Raw genomic sequence first — 21,839 nt, 5'->3', positions numbered from 1 at the left:
CAATTAGACCTGGAGGAACTGCTCCTTAGGAAACTAAATCAACTGGGTTGACGTGTCCTATTCGCACATATGCAAGTGATAAAGCATTAAGACTATCTCATTGCAAGATTCTCACATCCTAGGAGTTGCCTTTGAGACAAACTGAGCTGGATGGTGATTAGAAAAGGCAGCAGAAATTGTTTTTCAGAAGTGCAACTGTTAACGAGTTCTGAACAAAAATGCTAAGCAAGACACGCAAAGGACATCAGACACACGAGGAAAATGAGCATTGGATGACGCAGAGGCGGGTCAACAAAAAATAGGGAGAAAAAAGCAAAGTGGGAAGACAGATAAAGTAACAGTGGTAAAGTACACAAATAGCCACCTCCAGGGTATGTCCTGAGTTCGCTTTGTGGGTTGTTGTTTCTATCCAAGCTGTGATAGAAAGTGTATGGAACAATATTGCCATTATTAAAGGAGTCTGGCATATCAGCTCGGAGAATGGAGCTATCTGGACTGGATTCCATGCTGGGGAAATGGCTAAGCCTTTCCACAATGTCAAAGGAACACAGGCGCCTAGGGGCCAGAGGTCTGTCTTCACAGCACTGTCTGTGCAGGGAGTAGTGACTCTTTTCCGCCTGGCACCCTTGTGACTGAGCTGCGTTGTTCTGGTTCTCAGTGCTATATTCCAGCGGGATTCCCAGGCAATCCGCGGGCGAAATCTTTCTCAGGTTGTGCTGGAAGGGCTTTTTCAATCTGAAGGGAAGTGGGCTCATCAGATAGACATTTCTGGGGAGCGCGTGCCTGTCCCTCTGGGCGTCCCCTTTGGAACTGGGGTTCTTGGAGGCCTGCTGTTGCTCGTGCCTACGAATGGTGGTAAACCTGGTGTAGGAAGCCGGGCAAGCTCCTTTGCATTTGTTTAATTTATATTTCTGGGGCCTGTTGGCATGGCTGAGGCTGCCTCCGCTGTCTTTGGATGCGTTGGACTGGAGATCAGTCTCGTCCGTGCAAGCTGAGAGTGTGTCCATGGGGACAATGTCACTGAGATCTGACACCAAGTCCTCCATGTTGCTGCAGGAGCGAGAGGAGTTGTCGGCCATGCTGGTAGCATCCTCTTCTTCTTGGTTTGGCTTTGGCGACTCCAGGAGGGATTCTGCTGAATAGGCCGAGCTCAGGCAGCTCTTAGACTGTGGAGAGATGGGCGATTTGCTTTGCCCACTGGAGAAGTCAAGAGCAGGCATGGACCGGGATCTCTGGATCAGCTGCTCGAAGGCAGTGATGCGGGATGAGACAGTGTCTTTGGGGATTTGCTCCAAATTCTCCTGACCAGGGCTCTGCTCACTCCTGTCCCTCAGCTCATTCTCAAACTGGGATGCAATATCCCTCACACTGCAGGATGAGATGGTGCCCAGGTGGATGCTGGACCTGTTGATCTGATGCATATTTTTATACAGCATTGTAAACTCCATCCCACTCTTCCTGGGAAGGTAGCCCTTCCTAGAACTGGTGCTGTACTCCTGCAGGCTCATAGTGCTGCTGGATTTGGTGACATATTCCTGCTTTGATTGCATTAGAAGGTTTTCTACGCTTTCCCCATTGACTAGGAAAGGTTGTTTGTTATCAAATAAGGCACTGGAGCTACGAAGGTTCTCACAGCTTTGCGCTTTCTCATGAGGCAGCAGGATACCCTTTGTGTCCTGCACAAGAGCAGCAGGAGCAGCTAGTTTGGGTTTGAATTTGGAAGGGAGGATTTCAGTAATGCAGGCTTTTGCAGCTGATAAGGGCTTCTTATGTTTACATGCATGACCTAACATACTGGTATGACTAGTGTTAAAGGTTCGGCTATTAACTGAAGAGGGTGCAATCATATGAGCATTCCCACCTTTACGATCCACTGGTAAGCATGCAGAATAAAATAAATACAACCTGTTAGCTTAAATGCTGGAAAGCTATTAAGAAAGGAGAGATAACATGCTTGGATGTCACAAAATGCACTTTAAAAAACTGGTGTTCAAAAGACACAAAAGCAGAGAGATGGCACAAAATGCACTATAAAAGCGAGTGCAAAGATACAGCAAAATTCTGCAGTGCTGTGGAGTTTCTAAAATCAGAAGAAGGTCTTTTTCAGGCCAGGAGCACTTGTAGGGCCCAGTCCTGCCAAATGTTGAGCATCCTCCACACCATGCAAGAGGCAACTCAGCATCTAGCAGAATGTGGGCCTCAGCAAAGATGCAGAGGGATTAATATTGCAAAAGCAGCTTCACTGTGAGCCAGTGATCAGACCAACCATGGTCCTGCCCATGCAACAGCTGCCAAGTAAATTATTCCTGCCAGGGACAGGCAAGTCAGGAAGCGTCTGCACTAAAACAAGTGGACCAAATCTGCTGGCCCTCGGCAATTGTGTTCGCTGGGGACTGGCTGAGTATGCTTTCTGCACTATTTGCACAGCTATGTTTGCTGAAAACAGCTGGGAGTGGGAGATGAAGACAGAAACTCCCAGGTGTGATATGCTATTTTGTAGGAGGACTGGCTTTGAAAACAAAAGAACCAGCTCCTCTGCCCCCAGCCATTTTTAGCTTACAACCAGCTCAGAGATGCATCAGGCTTCTCGCCTGTCCCAGTATGCTGCAAACTCAAAGGTGGAGGCTCAACAGTGCCACCAGTCTCTGCTGGGCTGGCTGTTCTCTTTGTATCTCATGGGCTCCAAGGCAATTGCCAGGTCAAGAGGTGTCCCATGCTTCGTTGAGCCAGGAGAGCCCCAGAGTGCATGGTACTGAAATAATGCTCAGGCCAGCAGACACTGCTTGACCTGATCAGACTGCACACCAGGAACAGCAGCAACAGCAGGGTGGCGGGAAGAGGACATGGGGGTGCTGCAGGGAGGAAGAAAAAGGGGAAGGTGGTGCTGGCCGACTGTTAGCAGTTGGAAAGAGAAATAAGGGAAAGCAAAGGGAAGAGTCCTGACCCTGTTGGTAAGCTGGAGTTGGTTGGGGATTGGGTGAAGGGAAAGCATGGCCAGGCTCGGGGGGGGGGGGGGGGGGAACAGAAAAGAGGATGAAAGGCAGAGAAGGAGAGAGGAATGACAGGTAGACCTCACTAGGTTTGGTTAAGGACCCAACCGCCCTTGGTGGTTCACCCACCTCACCGTGTGTAATGGAGGGAAGGGGTCAGTGCTCTGCTGACCTACCTTTAGTGGAAGCAAAGCTAGAAGGACGCTTGAGACCACTTAGCCCCTGCAGCGGGATATCACCACCTTCCAGCACACTTTTGTAAATCTGCCTTTCATTCTCCAAGCCAGCAGGGTCCACTGGTGCTGGTTCCAGCTCTCTCCTTGCTGCCTGGTAGCTGGGTAAATAGGCTGAGCTAGAAAATGGGTTAAAAGAGAAAAGAAAGAGACTGATTTCTCTCTCTTCCTGTGTGCGTAGACAGCATCATGAGCAGGTCAGAGGAGATCACTCATGAACCCGTGCTCAGCTGTGCCTGTGATTCTTACACCTCTGCATGTCAATACAGCTGAGGTAAGATTTCCAGCTGAAGACCATGAATGTATTGAAATCACACTTGAAATACTTAGCACTGCTTTAGCATCCTCCATTCCACTGTCTCAAGGAGCTGTACAAGCTACACCTCTCTTCACACCCGAGAGACAGGGAAGTATTATCCCCATGTTTTATAGATGGGGAAATGGAAATACAGAGAGGGTAAGGATTTGTCTAAGGCAGGGGTAGGCAATCTATGGCACGGGTGCCGAAGGCGGCATGCGAGCGATTTTCAGTGGCACTCACACTGCCCGGGGCCTGGTCACTCGTCTGGGGGGCTCTGCATTTTAATTTAATTTTAAATGAATCTTAAACATTTTAAAAACCTTATTTACTTTACATACAACAATAGTTTAATTATATATTATAGACTTATAGAAAGGGACCTTCTAAAAAGGTTAAAATGTATTACTGGCACGATAAACCTTAAATAAGAGCGAATAAATGAAGACTTGGCACACCGCTTCTGAAAGTATCAGAGGTGTAGCCGTGTTAGTCTGGATCTGTAAAAGCAGCAAAGAATCCTGTGGCATCTTATAGACTAACAGACATTTTGGAGCATGAGCTTTCGTGGGTGAATACCCATTTCGTCAGATGCATGTTTGCTGCTTTTACACTTTAGAAAGGTTGCCTACCCCTGGTCTAACGGCAGGTCTACACTACAGCCGGGATTGACGATCTGAGATCGAACCACCAGAGGTCGATTTAGCAGGTCAAATAAAGACTCGCCGAATCAACTGCAGATCGCTGTCCAGTCAACCCCTGTACTCTACTCCGACAAGAAGAGTAAGGTAAGTCGACGGGAGACCGTAGTGTATACTCTGCTGTAACTTGACCTAAGGTACCTTGACTCCAGCTACATTATTCACGTAGCTGGAGTTGTATTGTATAGGTCAATTTATTGCGTTAGTGTAGACATAGCCTAAGGCTACTCAGTAAGTCAGCGGCCAAACTGGAAACAAAAACCAGCACCTAAGCTTCTGCTCTAACCACTAGTCCTTGCTGCCTCCCATTCACAAATAGAATAGACTGTTTCAAATTTGAAACATTCTTTTCTGCCCACATGCACAGAACTCCCCTGTAGGGAGAGCAGAATATTGGAGTCCAGATCTGCCAGGCAGATGCAAGAGCAGAATTCTGTCCCTGGCATTAGACTGTGAGATTTATGTTAAAAATAGACATGACTTCATTTGCTTAGACCAATAGATACTAAGGTGATTGATTACAACTCCATGGCAGGCCAAGGTTAAGGAATCTCCCCAAAGGTCTGAATCTGAGAAGCAGTTTGCTACATAATATTATTCCTACAGCTCACTGTTCTCTTCCAGACACAAAAGGTCGGCATTGTCACAGGATAAATGACTTTTCCAGAGGCAGAAGACATGCTAAGCAGTCAACCAGGTTGTGTGTTTCATAAGAGCAGATCTCATCTGATACCAGTGCTTGATAGGGTTGCCAGGTGTCCAGTTTTCGACCGGAACGGCCAGTCGAAAAGGGACCCCGGTGGCTCCAGTCAGCACGGCTGACCGGGCCGTTAAAAATCCTGTTGGCAGGGCTGGCAGGCTCCCTACCTGGCTCAGCACAGCTCCCCGGAAGCAGTGCCCCAACCCCCTGCCCCAGCTCAGAACCCCCTCCCACATTCCAAACCCCTTGGCCTCAGCCTGGAGCCCCCACTTGCACCCCAAACCCCTCATCTCCGGATCCACCCCAGAGCCTGCACCGCCAACTGGAGCCCTCACCCACCCTTGCACTGAACCCCCTGCCCCGATCCCCATCCCACACCCTGAACCCGGCATTTCTGGCCCCAGCCCAGAGCCCACACCCCCAGCCCAGAACCCATATCATCCCACACAAACTCCTGGACCCTGAACCACCTCCTCTGCCCCAACCACTGCTCCAGCTCCGAACCCCCTCTCGCATGCCGAACCACTCAGCCTCAGCCTGGAGCCTCCTCCCTCACCCTGAACCCCTCATTTTTGGCCCCATCCCAGAGCCCTTACCCCCTCCCACAACCCAACCCCCTGCCTCAGCCTGGAGCCCTCTCCCACACTCTGAACCCCTTTGCTCCACCCTCCAGCCTGAAGCCCCCTCCTGCACCCCAAACCCCTCCTCCCCAGTCCCACCCCAGAGCCCGCACCCCAACCCTGTCTCAGCCTGGTAAAAATGAGCGAGTGAGTGAGGGGTGGAAGAGTGAGCGACAAACGGAGGGGGGATGGCATGAGCCAGGGCAGAGCTTCAGAGAAGGGGAAGAGTGGGGGTAGGGCCTCAGGGAAGGGATGGGAAAGGGGATGGGGCAAGACTGTTTGGTTTTGTGCAGTTGGAAAGTTGGCAACCCTAGTGCTTGAGCATCTTCAGCCAGACACTCCACAATGACAATAATAATAAGATGAAATCTTATTATAACAAAGCTATACTGGGGACAAAGTATGACTCCTGGTAAGTTAAAAAAATATCAAATCACTTACTGATTTGAGGAAACCATTTGAAAGTAGGCTAAGATCCCATGATTCCCAGATGTATATCTGATTTGGGTTAGCAGCAATAACATACTAACAGATGTATGTGTGTGCTTGGTTACTTGGGAGGGACATGGTGCCTGATGGGTACAGCTTCTTTCAATGCCTCAGAAAGCCATTAATGGAGTTGGAATTACAAGACATTTGGTCCTTTCAAAGGATTTCAGTTCCTGGATGGGGGAGGAGATCATGAGAAGACCAGATCTCCCATTAGTTAGGGCCCTGGGGTAATAACAGAACTAATGAAAAACAAAATACAAAGAAAGAAGGGAATTCTGTGGCTCCCAGGCAAAACTCCTATTGGCTTCAATGGCACCCACAGCCAGAACCACAGAATGGGTACCACAAACACAGCACTATGCAGCCTGAGTCAGGTTTACCCCAACGTCTGGTTGTCAGGTTCCTGAGGAGCTCAAATGGGCAGCCCCAGTGATTACAGGCTGATATTTACTCCCCTGACGTTCACAACCTGGGAGCGGGAAATATTTTAGCTCAGTAATTAAAGACCAATGACCCAGACGATCCTCTCTTGGGGAAACATCTGTGGGAGAGGAAGTGTCTGGGAGACTCCCATTGGCCCATTGTTGACTTCTCCCCACTCATTTTCCACCCTGTGAAACAGGCTGTAGGGAGAAGTGTCTGGGAGAAGTGTCTAGGAAGTGCTGACTTCTCCCCACTCATTTTCCACCCTGTGAGACAGGCTGCAGGGCCTGCATCCACTATCCATGGGAGGCCAGAGCCATCTGCATGGAGGCAATATGACTCTGGCTTTGGCAGCCAGCAGCATCCCTGTGCCATGACAGCTCGGCTCCACTGAAGCAACACTACAAAGGATTCTCTGATCCATGGTCATCCAGGGGAGAGGGGTGGCTCTGCAGAAAAGACAGTAAAGCCACAGCCAGCATTACCTTTTCCACCTAAGCTCCACAAGGCTGGAAGGGGAACAATGTGGGACTGTTCCCAGGCTACCCATCCCATCCTCCACCTTCCCCTCCCTCAGAACAGATCCCCAAGTGCTTCAATGGGGGCAGGAAGAGAGGGGAGCCTGTGCTGCTAGAGGTAGCACCCCATGCTCTTCCACAGGGGCAGATCCATGTGCAGAGAATACCTTCCCCCCTGCATGCAAATCTAGAGAGAATGATCCCACCCCACGAGCTGAGAAACAAAAGATCAGGCAGCTCTTCATTTCCACCAGATGTGGTGGGAGTAAGTGAAGTGCTAGCATTTGAAAATCTAGCCTTGGTGCTACCTAATACAATGTAATTATATGTACACCTACATAACTTCACATATTAATGTGTATACAGACTTTTGACCATTGTACCAACAGTAAATATTGTGAGAATAGATACATATGGGAAACTGATTAAATAGAATTAATTAAAAAAAATAGAATGAAACAAACACTTAATCTATTTAACTGGTAATTATGAGATTATAACCACTCCACAGAGTTCGAGGGAGGCCAAATTCAGGAATTTTGGTTCACCGCCCTCGCCAATAATGAGCATATAATTTATTTATGGAGAGCCCAACTGAACTCCTACAGCAGTCAATGGTGGAGTTTCCTTGGACTTTGGTGAGAATTGGATAGGGCCCTGACAGAGGAATGAAGCATACTGATTTCAGCTGATGGAAGTGATCCAGGAAAGTAGCAGTCAAGGTTATTTGATGTAACTGAAAGACTTACAAGACTTGGAATTCTTTGAGTGCAGTCAGGAATTCAGAATCCTTACCAGCCATTGGCAAACATAAGTGACACTTATATATTTTGCAACACACTCTGATGTCATTTAGTGTTATTTAGTGTTATTAGCCTTCCTTTGCGAAAATAAAAATAAAAAAAATCACGAAATAATGGACTTGCTAAGGCCAGGACACCTTCCAAATTACGATAATGGAAGGAAATTCCTTTGCAAAGTGAACCCAGGCAAAAGCGAACTGTGCAAAACTAACTGTATAGAATTCCAAAACCACATATCATAAAAGGTCAAGAAAGATGAATATACATGAAATTTTCAGATATCAGAGGGGAAAACATACTCTTCCCTACTCCCCATCCATGTGCCTAGATGGAATACTACACATTTGTTTCAGTTAAAGAAAATAACAGGTTAGCAGGGAGGTGTTGGATCCCCAGCGGTGGTAAACTGGCACATCTTGCTCTGGAATTTCCCTCCATCTTTTACAGTAAACTGGCTCCATCTGCAATGCATCTGGACAGAGCACATCTCCTATTGAATCTTCCTCTAAAATAGCAGCATAAAATTGTAGTCTGAGAATTATTTAATTGCTTTCTTTGCCTAGAAAGTTGGAGATGGGACCACTCATTGGCCATTTGCAATCAAGATGACTAGACATTTTATGTCTCATATAGCATGATCAATTATTTGTAAATTTAATGTAAAAGAAAGTTACAGTTTTGTTTGCTTTTTAAACAGAAGGCTTGTAGAACAATGATCGTTCCTTGTTCGGCTACCACTAAACAATAATTATACAATAACTTCCAACTTAATTCAAAATTATATAGCCTACCTTCTACCCTCAACTAATCTACAAATTATCATACTAATATTATCTGCGTCACCAGAAAGAACCCCTTCCAAGAAGTCCCATAACTGTGAAACAAAACAAACAAGTGGTTCTAAAACTTACTAGGATGAGTGGTCTGAAGATGTTTCCAGAGTGCTGCTTGCTGTACTCTGCAAAAGTCCAAACAAAGAAGTCATTGATACACAAAGAGATGCAAAGAGAAAGAAAATGGCTTGCTTAAGTCATTTTTCAGCTATACTGGCCTTCAGAAGACATTGAGATTTCAGTTTAAATGCAGTCTAATACATCAATGTCTCTGCAGAAGACCAACAATTTTCTTGGGGTCCTTCGGGGCAGCAACAGGTTTTAAGCATAGCCGATGCCTTTTCACTGTGCCTACTCTATTGTCTGCGAATGAGTCATTGTGAATAAAGCCAAAAGCTAGAAGAGAGAATCAGCCGGGGCAGGACCAGGAGACACATGCTTATAATTATTTCCCCAGGCTTTCCCCCTACACCCTCCGCTCCTGTTTTCTTTAAAGGTGCATCACATTTCTGCAGCATAACATATTCCTCAGCGTTCAAATCAATATCATTCTGCTAACAAGAAAAGAAATGGCTACGCCTGGGTTCCTTCTTTAAGGTGCAATGCCAGCTGCACAGCTTCAGTAGCAAAAGTCAGCTCCCATCAGCTCACTTTTAATTCAGCTAATGCTTCCTAGGCACATTTTTTAATAATTTGAGGCAATTTTGGAAGAAATACTGTTTACCTTTTAGTCTGTCTCTCCCCCTGTCCCCATATATAGATTCATAAACTGGAAGAAATGCAGATGATATGCAAAAGCTAACGAGACCTTTGAAAGAGCAGCTTCCAAGTCCCAATCAAAATTATTGTAGCTTTAAAACAATAATAATTGGAGCATTACCGAATTAATCTTTCTAGTCTAGGATTAGTACTCAACAGGACAGTGGCGATGGCTACCCTGCTCAAGAAGGCCGCATTGATTGCAGCTTAAGGACAGTTGCATAAAATCTCTTGCGAAAAATCCAGATCTTGGGGTAGGCACAGCATCCTGACATAGGAGTGGGGTATGTGTGAAAAAATATGGGAAGGTGGATCGCTTGAAAGGCACAAGATGGTGACGTGACATCAACCAAGAATTTAAAGCCGATTGCCGCTGCCTATTCATGTGAAAAATAGTGAGGGGGTTTTGTAGAGACACCAAACTCCAAACAAACCCTAGAAGAGGGGGAGGGGGAAACACTGTAGCTGAAATGGATTTCGAGCCAGATTATCAACATCATGTTTTATCATTTCTGACAGCTACACAGCAAGCCATGCAATCAGAATGGTTGGGGCATTATGGACCCCAACCTCATTTAATAACCATCCAGCAGTGAATAGAGAGAGCAGAGAGTTGGGAAACAGGGATTGGCAGCATGAAAAGAAGAGGAAATACCTTCGGTGGCTTTTTATCTGGCGCTCTATAAAGCTTCTCCATTTGTTCTAAATCTGCCTCTAACTCAGTCTGGTAGAGGTAAATGTCTTTTTCTAGATCAGTCTGGTTAAAGAAGGAGAAGAAGAATGGGAAAAATAATGCTTAGGGTTAGGGGAAAACAAAGGAATGTTAATTTTGAAATAAAAGAGCCTTTTTATTGAAAAAAAAAGACAAAGATGGTACAGATAAGACACAGAAATTCACCAGCAATTAATCACTTTTCAATAATCACAGATGCAATGGTTTTAGGCATTTAATATTTACATTCAGAGATGCACCAGGCCTGCTGGAATCTAACTGTAAAAACCATAAGTATCATAAAACCCACCTGTAAAAAAACCAAATAACAGATGATACTTTAACATCGATGCGATATGCTGTTAGTACAATTATCATTGCAGGTCAAGAACACAAAACAACCACTCAGCTTTATGGTAGACAATGTTTTAAAGATTGCTTATTGAAACGATTTACTGGCCAACTTAATTGTTAGGATAATGAGTTCATGCCAAAATAAAAAAAATAGAGTCACCACCCACACACTCACAAAACCCAAACAATGCCAGATAAAAAAAACCACACACACACACCCCACAGGCCCCCGCACACAGACAGCATACTGTAGTACAACATATGTGAGACGGAATTACCTTTCTATCCTCCCTAGTAAGTATAGAGCAATCTCCAGGAGTATAATCCCATATCTTTTTTGGAGGCTGATGGAAAGCAGAGGAGGAAATGAGGAAATGAAGATAAGGAAAGACATCACAGAGAATATGGAAACTGGATTAGAACACAGAGGGATACGTTAGGGATTTGCATCAACACTGAAAATAAAATTTAAAAAAAAAGAGAGAAAAAAAGGGCAATCTGCTGTACCACAAATGCCAAAAGATTATGGAAGGCCAAGGGCACATGCACAATTTAGGGAGAGGTGTTTTAAATACTGTCTGAAGCCATTTTTTATTTTTATAAGATGTTTTCATGGATTTTGCACCACCCAGAGGGAAGGCACAGGCAGTTGTAAAGCATTCTAAATAAAAAACACCCAAAAAACCAACAAAACAACAGCAACAACAAAAAAATAAAAATCACAATAAGAAAAAAGTGTTTGCTTGCTCTTTCTTCTTTTCAAAAGGAAGGGGTAGAACAAGGGCCTTTCATAAATAAAAAGGAGACATATTTTCCCCTTCCATCCCTGCTCCCAACTGTAAATACATACCATGTTAATAAATGGCTGAATTTCCAGCGTTGGCATTATAGAGCAATGAGAATGCACAGGTGTTATTTTTCATTTCACCTTTTTGGGAAGATGGGGGGTAATGAACTTTGCAAAAGAAAATTCAACCTACATTTTATGGCTCTAGGGGTTTTGTTTGTTTGTAACTCTGGTGGGATCAGTAGTGTTGCAGAGGCCTGTTTGGAATGAAATCCTTTTGTCATGATCTCCCTTGCTAATTCGATAATGCCATACACACACTTCCCCACAGCACAGTTCCCATGGGTGAAGCAGCTGCAAAGACTGTCTATTCTCTCTCAGTGAATCCAGAATAAACTTGCTGATCACATTACCAAACAGAAAAAAAATGGCTTCTTGTTTTACAGACAGAGCACAGTCCTAGGTGTTTACACTGTTCACACGGCTGTGGTATCTGAGCACCTGAGAATCATTGAGAGAGACTAGAGAGAGCTCACCAGCATCAGTTTTACTGGAGGGGGAATTGAGCAGCAATCTTGCTCTGAAGTTCAGCTCCTGATCTGAATTTCTCCAAAGTTCTGGGATTGCCTGGACCTGGGTTTCTGGACTGGGCATATTTCTACTTTTTACTACCACCTTTTGGGCTGCAGACACTATAAATGGCTATTACGAATCCCAAGAGGTCTGTTGTTGACAGTCATCAGTGTTTAGGGCTATGGAAGACAGCCTTGCAGAGTCAATGCAGGTCTCTTTTTCCCCAAGCCCTACTTCCGAGTATTGGAGCAAAGAGCCAAACTGCACTGCCCTACAAGTCCCTGGGTGAAGGTGCTGGCGTGTGTTTGACAAGCCGATGGAATTATTGACTGAATGTTATATTCTGTGGACAGGTCCTGTGGAAAATCAGAATTAGGGAATAAGCGTGTGGGGTGGAAGAATCTCGGTGATATATCCAAAAAGAGTCCATGCTGCCAAACTGTCCTAAGCTTTACGGGCACTGAACATCGAATCCCATCCAAACAACTGGAGCGTTGCCTGCACGGTCCCATGGGACTGGCTAGGACTGGATTGGGAATCCTGAGCCTCATTTCATCCATTCCAGGATGACTGCTGAGACTTGCTCAGTTAAAAGTCATGTTAACAGGGGACCTCTGATTAAACGTGATTTACCAGTGACATTTGATGACCTGGCCTTCTAGCAGCCTGAAGGAGCACTACTGCTGAAAGCTGTCAGCTGCTTTTTCAGACCAAGTGAGCAGCAGAGCTCAGTTTACAGAGCTGAACTTCAGTGAAGCGTTGTTCAACTTGCCACAGTTTCCAGTCAGGGGCAGATTACACACAGACTAAAAGATCACACATTGCATCAATGAGATTGATGTAACGCTGCAGCACGGTGCATAGATCACGTGTGTGGACTCACAGGGCAGTTCCATCAGCCAAGTGTCTGCACAGCTATCACATGGCGCACTAACAGGAGCTGCCGCAGAAGGGCATCAGGAATTTTCAAGACAGAAATATGAGGGAGCAGCTACAGCTACAGGGGGCACCTAGAAGCCCTAGAACACAAGACAGACTGGGCTAACAATTCTATCACTGTGTACCTAGGGTCAAATGTTTAACTGCAGTGATTCTCATTCACATGCATAAGGTTAAGATGATGGAAAGGATTCCTCCACCAAGATCCCTTGGGATTAACTTAATTTCTTCTGAATGTAGGAGAGAGGTGAGGCAGTCGTGGGATGGATGAATGGAAGTCTGGCAGGACTGTAGAAAGAAGGCCATTGGTGGGACTGCAGGAGTTGGAAGGCATTGGTGGGCCTTGTTCCTTCTTATCTTCATTTTTCTGCTTAGACCCCCTGCAGGTTCATTAATGCAGGGGGAACTTCTCAATGCTATCTACTCAAGTGGTTGCAAAAAACAGTTACCAACCTTTCATAATGGTTGTTCTTTGAGATGTGTTGCTCATGTCTATTCCATGTCATATCAGGTGTGCATGTGCTCTTCATAGAATATCAGGGTTGGAAGGGACCTCAGGAGGTCATCTAGTCCAACCCCCTGCTCAAAGCAGGACCAATCCCCAGACAGATTTTTGCCTCAGATGGCCCCCTTGAGGACTGAGCTCACAACCTTGGGTTTAACAGGCCAATGCTCAAACCACTGAGCTATCTCTCTCCTTGGAAAGTTTTCTCCCAATGGTATCCTTAGGGTCGGCTCTATTGCCCTGGAGGCCTGCACTTGTGTCGCTATAAGCTTGCCACCAGCCCCTCGCCCTCTCAGTTCCTTCTTGCCGTCAACTCCAATGGTGGGGTAGAAGGGAAGGTCATGGAATGGACATGAGCAACACATTTTGAAGAACAACAGTTACAGAAGGTTAGTAACTGTTTTTTCTTCATCGCGTGCTTGCTCCGGTCCATTCCATGTCAGGTGACTCACAAGCAGTGTCCTCGGAGATGGGCTAGGAATTCATGAGCATGCCGACTAACACAGCTCTTCCAAAATTGGCATCAGCTCTGACCTGTTGGGTGATGGCATAGTGGGACGCAAACATGTGGACTGATGACCATGTCACGACCCTGCAGCTGTCCTGGATCAGGATGTGTGCCACGAAAGCTCCTGAAGATGCTTGCGCTCTCATAGAATGGGCCTTCATTATAGCTGGAGGCAGGACCTTTGCTTGTTCATAGAAGGCCTGGATACAGGTTGTGATCCAGGATGAGATTCTGTGGGATGACTCCAGGAGACCCTTTATTCTATCCGTGATAGCAACAAAAAACTGCGTAGATTTGTGGAAGGGACTTGTCCTGTCAATATAAAAGGCTAGTGCCCTTCTAATGTCCAGAGAGTGTAAGCGTCGCTCCTCTTCTGTCTTGTGCAGTTTCGGGAAGAAGAAAGGCAGGAAAATGTCTTGGTTGACATGAAACTGCGACACCACCTTGGGTAGAAAGGCTGGGTGGGGACACTGTTGGATCTTATCTCTGAAGAAAACAGTATAGGGAGGCTCCAAGGTCAACTTAGAAACTCTCCTGGCTGAAGTGACTGCTACCAGGAAGGCAGCTTTCCACGAGAGAAACAGCAAGGAGCAGGATGCCAAGGGCCTAGACAAAATCAAGTTTAAGTCCCAAGGTGGAACTGGGTCACAAACCTGTGGGTAGTGCCTCTCCAACTCCTTAATGAACCTGCTCATCATCTCCTGGGTGAAGACCAATCTGTCTTGGATTGGGAGTGGGAATGCTGAGATGACTGCCTAATGAACCTTGATTGATGACAATGAAAGAACTTAGAGATACCCTAAGATGAACTGCAAGGAGGGATAGCTCAGTGGTTTAAGCATTGGTATGCTGTTCTGAGTTCAATCCCTGAAGGGGCCATTTAGGGATCTAGGGCAAAAATCTGTCTGGGGATTGGTCCTGCTTTGAGCAGGAGGTTGGACTAGATGATCCCTTGAAGTCCCTTCCAACTCTGATATTCTATGATTCTATCCTATGAGGCCTATGCTGGGCAAAGGCTCCACTTGGCCATCCAGCAAGTGAAGCATTTCCACTTGGCCAGAGAGGTGGCCCTGGTAGAGGGCATTCTGCTACCTAGAAAAACCCGGTGGAGCTGCTCTGAGCATGCCCTCTCCTCTGGATTTAGCCAGGCAGCAGCTATGCTGTCAAATGTAGGCCTATGAGGTTTGGATGGAGGAGCCTCCTGTGATATCATGTCTGGCCTGAGAGGGAGGAGCCATGGAGATCTGACTATGAGATCTAGGAGCATGCCCAATCAAAGCTGGCCAGGCTATGCTGGGTTGACCAGGATGACCTTTGCCTTGTCCCTGTTGATCTTTAGTAGAGCCTTGCAAACTAAGGGAATCAGAGGGAATGAGTACAGCAGGCTGTCCAACCATGATCATAGGAAGGCATCTGAGAGAGAACCTTTGCCTTGAGCAAAAGCAGTGACATTTCCTGTTCTGCGCGGTGGCTAACAGGTCCAACTGGGGAGTTCCCCACCTCGGAAAACTGACACTGGCGACCTCTGATTGGAGAGACCACTCATAGTGAGAGGAAAAAGATCTGCTGAGGCAATCCGCTAGCACGTTCCGCTCCTCAGGGAGGGGCAACGCCTCCAGGTGAGTGGAATGCTTCACGTAGAAATCCCATAGACCGAGGGCTTCCTGGCAGAAGATCTTGGAGTGGGCCCCTCTGTTTTTTGACGTAAAACACTGACACTGTATTGTCTGTCAGTACTTTCACACTTTTGCCTGAGAGCTGTAGAAGGAACACTTTGAAGGCCAAGTGTATTGCTCTGAGCTCCTTCACATTTATATGTAAGGATACTAGTAAGAGCGTTGCCTGCAGATCAAGGGAAGTGATTATTCCCCTCTATTTGGCACTGGTGAGGCCACAGTTGGAGTACTGCATCCAGTTTTGGGCCTCCCCACTACACAAAGGATGTGGTCAAATTCCAGAGAGTCCAGCAGAGGGCAATGAAAATGATCAGGGGGCTGGGGCACATGATTTATGAGGAAAGGCTGAGGGAACTTGGCTTATTTAGTCTGCAGAAGAGAAGAGTGAGGGGGGATTTGATAGCAGTCTTCATCTACCTGAAGGGGGTTTCCAAAGGGGATGGAGCTCGGCTGTTCTCAGTGGCGGCAGATGACAGAACAAGGAGCAATGGTCTCAAGTTGCAGTGTGAGAGATCTAGGTTGGATATTAGAAAAAACTGTTTTGCTAGGAGGGTTGTGAAGCACTGGAATGGGTTACCTAGAGAGGTGGTGGAATCTCCATCCTTGAAGGTTTTTAAGGACCAGCTTGACAAAGCCCTGGCTGGGATGATTTAGTTGGTGTTGGTCCTGCTTTGAGCAGGGGGTTGCACTAGATGACCTCCTGAGGTCTCTTCCAACCTTAATCTTCTATGATTCTATGATTCCATGATAGTTCATCCCTTGTAAGGGCGTTTGAGGTGAGTCACAGGTTGCGGGGCTGGATTTGCAGATGGTGTTGTGCACCTCTGCTGGGATGGCAAGTGGCCCAGTGCAGGTCGCACCTCACTCCTCAAGTCTCTCTGGTCCCCCTTGGACACCAGAGAGTACCTCTCTCCGTGCATTTCTTGAGCCGCTTCCTCTGCGCTGGGGATGTTGAATAATGTTGAGGGGCACACCATGCCGGAGGAGCACTATGCACTGAGGTAACTGTGCTCGCTGCCGAGTCCAACCGACTCAGCTCGGAAGCCAGTCTAAGTGCGGCTTCCATCAGCAGGGCTTTCAACCTGAAGTCCCTGTCCTTCTGAGTGTGCAGCCTGAAGCCCCAGCAGATGCTGCACTTATCTCTGACGTGAGCCTCTCCCAGGCACTTTGGCAGCTGGAGTGGGGATAGCTCTCCAGCATGGGCTTAGCACAGGTGGCACATGGTTTAAAGCTTGGGGACGGCTGCATATCCTGTTCTGGGAACGTTCCTTAAGGGGACTAACAAACTAACAAGAACTAAAACCTACTAACTATTTACAAGAAAAGTTCAGTAAATCACTGGAGAAGGCTTGCCAAAGCAAGAGAACACTTGTCCAGCAACCATCACACGGGGTAAGAAGGAACCGAGAAGGCGAGGGGCCAGTGGCACCCCTTATACCGGCATATGAGCAAGAGTCTCCAGGGGGCAATAGGACCGGTCCTATGGATACCATGCACTGACATGACATGACATGGAATGAACTTTAACAAGCACTCGAAGAAGAACATATGTTTCTGCTTGGAACACAGTTCTAGTCTGGGAATCCCCTCTTGGAGGCTGAGCAGGTGGAGAGGACATGGCTGCATGACTAAGGACACAAATACGAATGTTGGAGAAACATCTCCCATTTCTGCTGCTTTGAGCAAGGTCTAAGATCACTGTTTTCTTTTAGATGTTAAGCATTGATTTAAGCCAATTTTAAGGAATGTGATTGAAGAGAGGCAGTACACACTAAAGCAGGGGTGGGGAGCCTACGGCCTGTGGGCCGGAGCCTACGGCCCATGGGCCAGATCTGGCTGACTGCTTCATTTCACCTAGTCTGCATTGTCTCCATGTCGTGGGCTGGAAGCCCAGAGCCTTGGCATCCCCTCCCCGCTGCTGCGGGGGGAAGCTAGGGTTGGCAAGCTGTTAAAAGTCCTGTCAGCTCTGTGCAGCTCCCAGAAGCGACTGGCATATCCCTGCAGCCCCTAGGAGCTCCGCGTGCTGCCCAACCCCAGTGATGGTTCTGCAGCTCCCATTGGCCGGGAACCACAGCCAATGGGAACTGTGGGGACAGCACTTGCGTGCACGGGTAGGGTGCACCGCACAGTTCCCTGGCCTCTCTGCCTAAGGGCTGGACATGCCATCCACTTCCTGGAGCAGCGCAGAGCCAGGACAAGCAGGGAGCCTGCTTTAGCCCCACTGCACCAGCGAGCGCGAGTTGCCTGAAGTAAATGCCGCCCGTCCGGAGCCTGCACCGTGAACCCCCTGCCCAGGTTGGAACCCCCTCCTGTACCTAAACATCCTCCCAGAGCCTGCACCCTGAACCTCCTCCCGCACCCCAACCCCATGCCCCAGCCTGGAGCCCCCTCCTGCATCTAACTCCCTCATTTCTGGCCCCACCCCGGAGCCTAGGGGAAGCCCTCAAACTTGGAGCCACGAGTGCTAGCTCACCCTGCTGCAAAGGGAAGCCCTGGGCCTCTGTCCCCACCCTGGTGCGGCTGAGTGTGGCCCATGACTGATTTTTTCTGTGAGTGAATGGCACCTGATAGAAAAAAGGTTCCCCACCCCTGCTCTAAGGCCTTATTGTTTGCATAGCCAAGGGTCTGCTACCAACATCTGTAGGCAGAGGCAGGCTCCTCACAGCCTTGTGGAAAGCAAGGACATGTGTACTGAAGCCTTCACTACAATGATTGGTGTGCCTTCTTTAAATCATAATGGCAACAAGTCTAAAGCTAAAATATATCCATGTCTTCAGATGCTCGTGTGCAATTCACCTTTGAAGCCAATGAGAGCAGTGGAGGAATGGGTCAGGGCAGAATTGTGCCTTAGACAAATACACAGTGGGTGGGTGTATTTGTTTTACTATATGTACACACTGCAATACAGGCCCAGGATGGGATTTTCCAAAGTGCTCAGCATTAGTCTACCTCTGCTCCCACTGAAGGCAATGGTTGTTCTACCAGTGACGTCAATGGGAGCACAGACAGGCCAACGTTGAGCACTTCAGAAAATTCCATCATAAAGTGCAACGCATGAGGGAGTGAGCTACAATGGTTCTGGCTTGGGAGAAGTGCAATGTGCACTGTGCTAGATAAGTATAAAATGTCTCTTGTTCTGGTGCAGCAGCGTATAATGGGATATGAAGTTACTGTACTAACTTAGAACTATGTGCTGCATTTCCTCAGCACTATCTATGCAATGGTCTTAAAATGCTTTATAAACATTTCTCAAATCTCACTTGGATCCTAGCAGAGTAGGTGAGCATTATTGGATAGGCAGAGAGTGACTTGCCCAAGGACAGAGGGAGGGGTGAGATCCCAAGAGTTCTGCTCAAGCCCCAAGAGCACGCTCCTCCTATGATATGTTCAATAAAACATGTCTCTGCCCTGATCTTGTAACCAAATCAAGGGGCTGCATGACGAGCACAGGACTGAGCCCATAACTTGTAATTGCTGGAAGAGGCTTACGAGATTTGAGTTACTGAAACTTGTACAGTAGGGAGGAGCTGTGGGCTTGGATTCTGCTCTCAGTGATAGCAGAGAGTATCAGGAATAACTTCACTGAAGTCAAAGCAATTGCACTAGTGGAAAAGCAGCAATAAGCGATATAAGAATCAGGCAGTAAGACTAAAGAAGTTCTTAAAAACACGGGGATAATTTTTTAAAATTTTCAATGGCCCTGACAATCAACACATCCATCCACCAAAAGTCACCTGTCCTTATTGGATAATTAGGGTTCATTTAGTCATTCTTATAGCTGTAAAACCCAGGCTATGCGGCTGGATTGGAAATAAAAATATGTGATTCTCTTGATCTGACTTTTTGGAGGGGATTGTTTCTGGGAACAACCCTGGGATCCTTGATGCAAACCACTGCAGCGTATTTGGCAGAGAACAGGTTACATGAAGATGGCAAAGAGCAGGGAAGAGGGTCAAGATCAGTTTATAGACAGCTGGTACTTTTTGACCACAGATGAAGGACCCAGGACTATAATATGATAGTGACTCTCATTGTCTTAAAGTTATTTAATAGGTTAAGTAGCAGCCATCCTAGCTCATGTGAGGAGGAGGAGGGAACGAGAGTATGGGAAAGGGGACAAATGAATGAGAACAATCATTGCTATCTTTAATAAGTAAAACCTCCAGCTGAACTCTGACACATGAAAGTGATATTGCCTCACTTGTTGGAATATTTTCCTATGAACCTGAAGGTCAAATATTATGCCTTTAAAATGTTTTAAATGGTCACCGAACTACTAGCATATGTCAGTGCCAAAGCTCAGTTATGAACTGTCACGTTTCACTCTGCAAGGGCTGTTTCATTGAGTATCTAGGAACTAGAGTAAAGTCGCAACAGCATCATTACAAAATGCAGGTTGACTTTATCAATCATTGCAGCTATCAAACTTACCGGTTTCCCAAACTCCAATTCCGAAAAGAATTTATACCAAGGTTCATTCTTTAAATCTATCTCTTCTGGGCTTATATCCCGAGTCTAAAGGAGTTGGTGATAGGGGAATGGAAGAAAGAGAAGGATAACATTATGCAAAGAATACATAGGAAAGGGACTGTTAGAGATGCAGTCTCAATGTTTTCAACTGAATAATGCAGATAGTTAGCCTCATAATTTAGTACTTCTACAATACCTTCCATTCAAGGATCTCTGAATGTTTTATAATCATTTATTAAACCTTACAGCACCCCTGGGAGAGTATTAGTTCAATTTTTAGATGGGGAAACTGAGGCAGATAGTGGTTACGTGATTTGCTCAAGATCACACAGCAAGTCAGTGGAAGAGCTAGGAAAGGACCTCAGGATTTGTAATTTATAGTCCTTTGCTCCTAGTGTTAAAAGCTCTCTCAGATTCAAGGTTAAACCTATATTTTTTTTTTTTAATTTTCATTTGGCAAATAAATAAATAAATAAAGGTTGAAAAACACTAATTATCTATTGCTGAGCCCCAGATCAGCACTAAATATACTGCATCTTTAACAGCACATGGATATGCGAGAAACTGTGGTCCATACACAGCAAACAGAGTGAGAGGTGGCATTCTAAATCGAAGAGGACACAATTAGAGAGAGAGCACACTTCTGAAAGATCTCAAAGGAGATGAATAGGAAGACAATATACTTTGCTTATTCACAAACAAATGTTAGAGAATCGGACAAAACTAGAATGGAGGAAAAACCAGACAGGACAGGTAACAGCACAGCTAAAAAGAAAGCTCCCTTTCATGCCTAAAATCTATTTTAACAAAACAACTTAAAGTTGTGTAACCATACTTTGGTGACATGAGAGAACAAATCCAGTGCTCTAGATTACAAAGATAGATCTGGTTAAATTTGATTTAAATGGATCCAGCCTTTAATTTAAGTGGACCTAAGTGTATTATAAATTTATAGTAATTGCAGCAGGACATGGAGGCCCCCACCTCAGCCTCTATATGCTTCCGTTGTGGTGTATAGGGGCCACGCATGGGAGTCAATATAAGTAGCCCAGTGCTGTCCACTCCGCCCATAAGTACTAGTGCAGGAGATGTGTCAGAGTCAGACTGCAGGAGGGAGTTTTTCCATGGCACTGAACACTACAAGTGACTCTGGACTGCTGTGCATCCTGTTGGCAACATTGGGGAGGCTTCCATAAGTTAGAGCAGCCCCAAGACTGCTTACACTGGTGGCCATTTCAGCTCCCTCAGCAGCTAAAAATCTGAAAGGCAAAAAGTTGGCATAAAGTCACCCTGGTCCCTCACTCCTTCTGGGCTATATCTTCTGTGCAGTGCATCTGCTGATGTGCAGTCCAGAATCCTCCCCCAAAATTAAGGTGTTTGTACAGTAACTCAGTGAAGAGAGATGCAAATAATTTTTGCCCATTGTAGTACTGAGCACTTAGACAAATTTCACCTGTAGGCATCTTCAAAGGACTTTAAAAAACTATGAACCAAATTCAGCCCTTCCATAAGTGGATGTAGCTTCCACTGAAGTGAGTCAGTCAGGAGATGTGGGCATGTATGCCAAGGCTTACTGTGACCCTTCACCTATTACAGGACCTCTGTGGTGTACAGTAGGTGAGTAAGTATTATCACCCCCCGTTTACAGGGGTGGGAAAAGTGAGGAAGAGTCATGAAGTGACTCACCCAAGGCCACAGAAGAATTTTAAGTCAGAGATGGATTTAAAACTCAGGAGTTTCTAGCTCCCAGTGCTGTTCTCAGACCACTGGATGGCTCTGCCCAGGGCTCTTTTCACAGAAGGGGATGTCGGATGCACTTCCACAATCTGGGTCCTGGAGGAGAAAACCTTGGAAAGTAGAGAACCTGATTTATCCTAATGAGATATGGCCAAGGAGAGAGTTCTGCCAGGGCTAGAGCCAGAGCTAAGACATGTCTGGCCCTCAG

At 46.4% G+C, this 21,839-nt stretch overlaps 1 protein-coding gene across 39 annotated transcripts in view; it reads right to left on the bottom strand.

The window, feature by feature from the left end:
* Positions 1-21,839, bottom strand: part of SORBS1 (sorbin and SH3 domain containing 1) — a 297,291-nt gene that overhangs the window by 30,793 nt on the left and 244,659 nt on the right. For 25 of the 39 annotated variants that reach the window (XM_075072814.1, XM_075072822.1, XM_075072823.1 and 22 more), the window contains 5 exons: positions 19,856-19,939; positions 10,715-10,780; positions 10,026-10,127; positions 8,690-8,736; positions 3,167-3,342 (listed from right to left, as the gene is read on the bottom strand). In XM_075072814.1, coding sequence (XP_074928915.1) covers positions 3,167-3,342; positions 8,690-8,736; positions 10,026-10,127; positions 10,715-10,780; positions 19,856-19,939 — 475 coding nt within the window. Of the gene's footprint in view, positions 1-364; positions 1,874-3,166; positions 3,343-8,689; positions 8,737-10,025; positions 10,128-10,714; positions 10,781-19,855; positions 19,940-21,839 lie in introns of all 39 variants that reach the window. The other 14 variants (XM_075072803.1, XM_075072805.1, XM_075072804.1 and 11 more) reach the window with 3 other exon arrangements.

The sequence above is a fragment of the Chelonoidis abingdonii genome, chromosome 16 (genome assembly GCF_003597395.2).
Source record: "Chelonoidis abingdonii isolate Lonesome George chromosome 16, CheloAbing_2.0, whole genome shotgun sequence".
NCBI classification, from domain to species: Eukaryota; Metazoa; Chordata; order Testudines; family Testudinidae; genus Chelonoidis; species Chelonoidis abingdonii.
Note: the sequence above shows the minus strand (reverse complement) of the source record. Positions and strands in the feature narration are given on the sequence as shown.